The sequence below is a fragment of the Ciconia boyciana genome, chromosome 4 (genome assembly GCF_034638445.1).
Source record: "Ciconia boyciana chromosome 4, ASM3463844v1, whole genome shotgun sequence".
In the NCBI taxonomy this organism is placed as follows: Eukaryota; Metazoa; Chordata; class Aves; order Ciconiiformes; family Ciconiidae; genus Ciconia; species Ciconia boyciana.
In genome coordinates, this window is record NC_132937.1 from 72,021,864 (window position 1) to 72,027,863 (window position 6,000).

At 47.6% G+C, this 6,000-nt stretch overlaps 1 protein-coding gene across 1 annotated transcript; it reads right to left on the bottom strand.

Annotated features, from left to right (window-relative positions):
* Positions 1-939: 939 nt before the first annotated feature.
* Positions 940-5,686, bottom strand: LOC140650656 (purpurin). The gene is made up of 4 exons (XM_072859287.1): positions 5,570-5,686; positions 3,953-4,089; positions 2,263-2,375; positions 940-1,166 (listed from the first exon to the last, which is right to left on the bottom strand). The coding sequence occupies exons 1-4, from the start codon at positions 5,684-5,686 to the stop codon at positions 940-942; spliced, it is 594 nt and encodes a 197-aa protein (XP_072715388.1).
* Positions 5,687-6,000: the final 314 nt, after the last annotated feature.

A 6,000-nucleotide genomic window follows, 5' to 3' on the forward strand; every position in this document is an offset into this window, starting at 1 on the left:
GACATGGGTCCGGAATGCCCATACCAGTCCCATAACCTTGGATGATGCCAGCACCTGCTCTGTAGCGGAGGACTGGGTCACACAGCGATGTGCCGTTCAGAAGGTTTAGGTGCTATTTCTTGCCCAGCAGTGCAGAACATGTGTGCTACTGCAGCAATCCCTAAGTCGAGGTCTTCAGGCCTGGCTTAGTAAAGGGCCAATCTCTAGGCAAGGCAGTGTGTGTGTGAAGGGTGTGGGCACTCAGCTGCCAGCAAAGAGGAATTTCTGCCTCCAGCATAGCCCTAAAAAATTATCTGCCTATATCTCATGGACAGCAGATGAGCTAGAAGATCAGCTTCCATGCCTCCAGAAAAAAAAGTTCTCTCAAAGTGGGCTTTAGACATGCTCTGTTCGCATGTATGTGGCACAGCTGCTGACTTCCACTGCCAGCAGACACAGTCAGAACTGCTGCTCAGAGCTCCTCGTGTCTGCTACTCAGACCGCCCAGGACACCAGTCATGGTGGAGCTAAGAAGAGTGAGGATGCTCCTTCCTGGGGGCAGCTTCTCCTCCTTTCCTGGAGGACAGTGCACAGACCTAAGGTAAGATGCTGTTATCCGGGTGGCCAAGACAAGCATTTACAAGTGCAGAAACACCAGGTTGTTACACCTGTCCCTATCCTATCTATTAGAGTAACAAAGCTGATCTTCCTTTGGTAGTGTGCCAGTTTCAGCACACAGGATTCCTATAAGGGCAAACTTAAGGCTGCAGAACCACCCTGTAACAGGCTCTCTCCCTTGTGTGGACTTCCCTTTGCAACTATTTTCTTATTAGATATAACATTAAAAAAAAAGTTGCTAAAAGAATACAACTGAGTTTGCTACAGTTCTGTTGCATTTACAGCAAATGCGATCACCTACTCTGCAAGCTGCCACAGCAGCCATTTCAGTGGGTTTGCTAATTATCCTGAAGTACCTGACTGAAGCACGGGCTGGAACTGGCCAGACATGCAGATTTCTTCCTGCTTCTGACGCACAATGCGCTGAATGGCGGGGGGGAGGCCACGGGGGTTGCGTGAGAAGATCAGGGAGTAGCCGTCATCACAGGAGCCGTCCTCCTTTAGACTGCGGCAGGCATAGGTAATGGCATAGTTATCATAGTCGGTGTCAATCACCCAGTAGTTGTCCCCTGAAACATCAGAACACACATGTTTGTCACAGTGGGCAGAACAGAGCAGAGGTGGACCTAGTCATCCTGCAGGGAGATGCATCACTTCAGCACATGGCAGGGATAGCTTTCCAAAGGATCTAAAGTCACCTCCCACATCCAGCTTATCTCCACACCGTGAAGTGAAGAACTGGGACAAGCACAGGGCATCTTGAGACCATGTTGTTCCCCATGATGCTCAGTGCATTTTCACCTTTGGTTTCTTAAGCTAGAAGTATTAGGAGGACTAGGACTTTCCAGGTTTTCAATGACAAAAAATCACTTTATGTTTCTCACTCGAGCATGGGAGGGCAGGGAACACAGATTAAATTTTGGCCGTACAGATTACATTTCCTATACAAGAAGCCGCAGGAAAACATGCCTCCTATTTTCCAGCCTCGCTAAACTAAGTGCATTTCGGTCTGGCTTATCTGCCAGTACTAAGTGAATGTACTTTCTTACACATTAGCAGGCCAAGTCCTGCCCAACTTCCACAGCTGGAGTCCCACAGCTATGGGAGGCTCAGGCACAAAGTATGGGGTGTGCAGGGTGCATAACTGAGGTTCAGCATGAGCGGTTTCTGCAAGGGGGACTTCAGTTAACAGCTCCATTTTGTTGAGTCCAGCTGTGTCTGTCTGAGGAGAACTGCACCTTGCTGCTGGAGTGCAGGTGTGGGTCCACATGTTGCCTCCCATTAGCTATGAGGAGTACAAGGATGACTGACCCTCAGCACCTTTATAATGCCCACTGCGGGGCCCAGGAAGTATTGCTTCCCTAGGTTCAGCACCCCACTTGGCTGTACAAAATCTCCATGTGTGGCCCATTGCCTCTAAGCTTCATCCTCCCTGTTAATATATATGGTGTATAGGTGGGGTCTCTGGGGAGTGTCTGGATCCTGCCCCTTCTGTGGAGATAAAAAGCTCTGCTTGGATAAAGCATCCCCCGAAAAAAGGATGCTTTTTCTCTACTTGGAACAATTTGAGCTCAACTGTTTTTCCTGCTCATATACTGAAACATGCAAATCTGAGCAGCTGTAAGCTATCAACCAGCACTGCAGGGGCTGGAGAAGTTCACTCACCACCACTGGAGAGGTAGCTGGCCAGGCCCTGGTAGGTCATGTACATTTTTGCTGGAGTGGTTGGGTCAGGTACTGTATACTGAGCAGCCATGTCAGCACAGATCACCCAGAACCTGCAACGAGATCCATGAGACTGAAGGGAAAACCCTGTGGCATGTGAGCTTCCAATGGGTGTTCCTCACTCAGGACTTGGGCAAGGACCAGGCTATGGTTCAGGACAACTGCTGGGCATTGCCTTTCCGAATGCAAAGTCACTGTTTGTCATTAGGTAATGCAAATCTGAGACACCCGCTCCATCACTGACAGTGCATTGCTGCTGTCTGGTCCCCCCCTCTGCTGTGCAACTGCGCTGCAGCTGGGGCAGTGCCCTGACCCTCCTTCAGCTCAGCAGGCTTTTTACCACCCATTTCTGTACAAGCAGCCAGCCACCAAGCAAAATGATGGACATCATTTCTTGGGTCCCTGATAGCAGTTTGCAGAGTGAGCTGACCTGCATTTGGCCTCATTTGGGCTCATTTGCTGTGTCCCCGGGCGGAGGCGAGGTGTGAGCTCTCCTCTCTCTAACCCTTCCTAGCTCTATTGGCACAGGGACGTCTGTTACAAGCACAGAAATAATTACAGCCACTCTGCTGTCCAAGCTAGTTAAAGGCCTTCACATAGGCTGTGGGAACCCTGTAGGTGCCTGGACAGCCTATCATCTTCATCGTCCATTTCCTCTAATGCCCTTCTCTGGTTGCCATCTGTTTGCTTTGAATACCACCTGCCTCTTAGCACAGTTTGTCAAGCGTTACCTGGATTTTTGAAACAGTGGAGGGGTCTTCATTCCCTTCCTTGCACAGGCTGCGCTTCCCCTTTACCCTGCCATTGCAGAAATAAATTCCCAGCAGCCTTGAGACCCCACTCGGTTTCTGAAGAGTCCTTTCAGGAATCTTCCCAACTGCATTGCGTGTCATGCCTACAAAGCTTCATTTTCCCCATCCCAAAATATCCTGGAGTGCTGCACTGTTAAGACTTAAAAGGTTCATAGCCACCTGCTCTACTCTATTATTCATGCAGTTAGACAGTTTTTGGTAGTTAATGCACAACAGAACTAGTGCTAGCCTACTGGAAGCCCCAGATTTTGCTTTCTACACCCAGAAAGCTATTTAATCCCTTTACATGCTGTAATTCCTCACAGTAACCATGACCAACAGGCAAAACTCTTAAGCTTCCTTCCATCTGTCTATTCAGGCACTGCAATGACATCCAAGAGTTAACCACGTTTTCCTCAGAAGTCCATCCAACACTGTGTTGAAAGATCTGTGAAAGTAACGCTCACTTACACTCCTCTCCTTCCACTGCACCTCTCAGTGAAATGAGAGCTGTCCAGCTCTCGCAGCCCCACAGGCTTCGCTAGCTCCTCTCGCTTGGTTGCAATTCATTTACCTAACTGCTCCATCATTCAAGATTTGACTTTATAATTGACTTTATGCAGTAGTTTTGTGGTGGACCCAGACCAGCGCCAGGCTGAGAAGTAACCCAGGACTCAAAAGTGTCTAACTTCTGGCTTCTAGTATATTACCTTGACTGAGCTTCCCTTTTTGAGGAAGAAAACCCGGTCACGTTGTGTGCTCAGGATAGATCACCATCCATGCCCCCCTCCTCTAGCACCTCATGGCAGCAGCTAGAGCTGAAGGTCAGGAGAGCTCACCCGAAAAGCTTCACTCGGCCTTTGGAAGACGCTGTCATTGTGCCGTCTTCCTCCACGGTGTATTCAGCAGAGATGTTGTCCTGAAGGAAAAGGCCTTCTGGATCCTTCTTGGCCAGGGCATACCATTTCCCTGCATACTAACATGAAAGACTATTAATATCTGGATTAATGACCATGGCAAGATTAGCACAAAAGCATTTTTGTCCACATAGTGCCCTTCTAACTACCTATTGCCTGGCCTATGGAGAAAGTCTGAGTTTGGGTGGGTATGTAGCACCCAGGTCCTGCTGCGCTGTCTGATGAACCCTTGCCTCCATGCCAGGAGGAGTGGGTCTAGCAGCTCTGCACTTCTGCGTGCACGTACTCATTGTCATGTCAGACGTTCCTGTCACAGTGATCCCACACCAAAAGCTTCTCCCATCCTAAGATGCCTGCTGGGAGTCAGGCTGGTCCTTCCCTGTTCCCATTCAGGCCCGTGCTTTTCCATGGAAGATGCCATCAACGATGCCAAATTGTGGCCACAAAGAGCTTAGCAAGCTGGCTGGAGACATTCTTGTGGCTGCCAGGGGTCACCGTTGATCTCTGACAGTGAAAAGGGTCTACCCAGAGAAGCAGAAAGTGATGACTCTGTGCACTATGAAGAGGACATGATGTGTTGGGGAGACTAGCAGCAGGGGGAAATGAAATGAGATGAAGGGGAGGAAAATTTCTAGGAAAAAATGGGTCCCTGAAAATGTACGAGCAGTGTCTAGTAAAATGAAAACAAGATCTAAACAGGTGACTGACAGACAGGAAGGCCCTCAAAAATTAAGATGATTAGTAGAAATATTGAGGAAAGCTGAATTTAGCTCTGTTAAATTTGATTCTTCAGTGAAGCTAATGAGATCTGTTTGGCACGTTGCATGCTTAAGCCTGAAACAGAGTCCCTAATTCCCAAATACAGGAGCCTGAGAAAAACTTTGACTTTTTAAAACTGGAATGTTCCCAAAGCTTTCCCCAGACATGGGTTTGTTTCCAGCAAAGCCAGTCTTATACAGAGGAAGTGCTGGCCCCACCCCAGCTGCAACTGGAAGTGATGTTTGCTGAGGGACAGTCAAAATAGGTACTGGCACACCTGTCTGGACCTTTCCAGCACCAAGTTAGCCCCAGTTTCCTCCTCAGAGGCAGGCAGATTAAATGCTGTGTTTAAATAAGAGTCAGTCTGTGTTCAGGACACCCAACTAGATAAATTTTCAGTTTGCTATGACTCTCAGGAATGGCTGGTGGTGGATGCTAGTCCCCCAGGGCATGTGTTTGGGCTTTCTCTCTGATGGGGATCTAAATTGTTTCATGCACGGGACTGCTCAAAGCTGAGATCTGTACCGAGCTTCGAGCTAACAGAAGATGACATCTAACAGGCTAACATCCCTGACTTTCAAGGCTGGTTTTACCATAATACTCAGAAGGTTAAACAGTAGTGAGAAAAGCAAACTACAAGAACAGAGTCTGAGAGACAGCATACAAAAGAAGTTAACTTCTTGGCGAGGAACCCCTTTAGATTAGCACAACCCATAACCTGGAAAAAACAGTGTATATATGAAGCTTCTTCACATACACTGTTGAAGTAACCATAATTACCCTTTTTGGATCAAAATTGTCTTTCACAGAGAAAGACTCCACTGCACAGGTCTGAGCTAGGCCATATTCAACAGTGGAGAAGATCGAGGCCAGGAAAACATACTGTGCGTATTTCATTCTGCAAGACAAAAGCAAGCATGGGGTTTTATTTCATGCAGTTGATGTGGGTAGCTAGTGCTGTGCCTACAGATACATTCCCCTCATTTTAAAACTAGTTTCTTTCCATGCTGAGTAGACTACCAATTCCTCCACTGAGAAACAACTGGATCATTGTGGTGCCTAACTCCAGCCAAAACTGAGTATCAACAGCAATTACTTTGCAAGAGTATTTTGCTTGCCAGTAGCAGTATTGCAGTTCATGATATTTTTACATTATAAATCAAGCCAGACTCTGGATAAGGTTGGTAAAATTGATAAAAATTTGAAATTTT

Bases quoted from the DNA above. Each gene is read 5' to 3' on its own strand.
- LOC140650656 (XM_072859287.1), bottom strand. From the start codon at position 5,686: ATGAAATACGCACAGTATGTTTTCCTGGCCTCGATCTTCTCCACTGTT. The intron at 2,376-3,952 runs GTGAGCTCTCCT...ATCTCGTTGCAG, and splicing joins GGCCGAGTGAAGCTTTTCGG to GTTCTGGGTGATCTGTGCTG. The intron at 1,167-2,262 runs GTGAGTGAACTT...CTGATGTTTCAG, and splicing joins CAGCTACCTCTCCAGTGGTG to GGGACAACTACTGGGTGATT.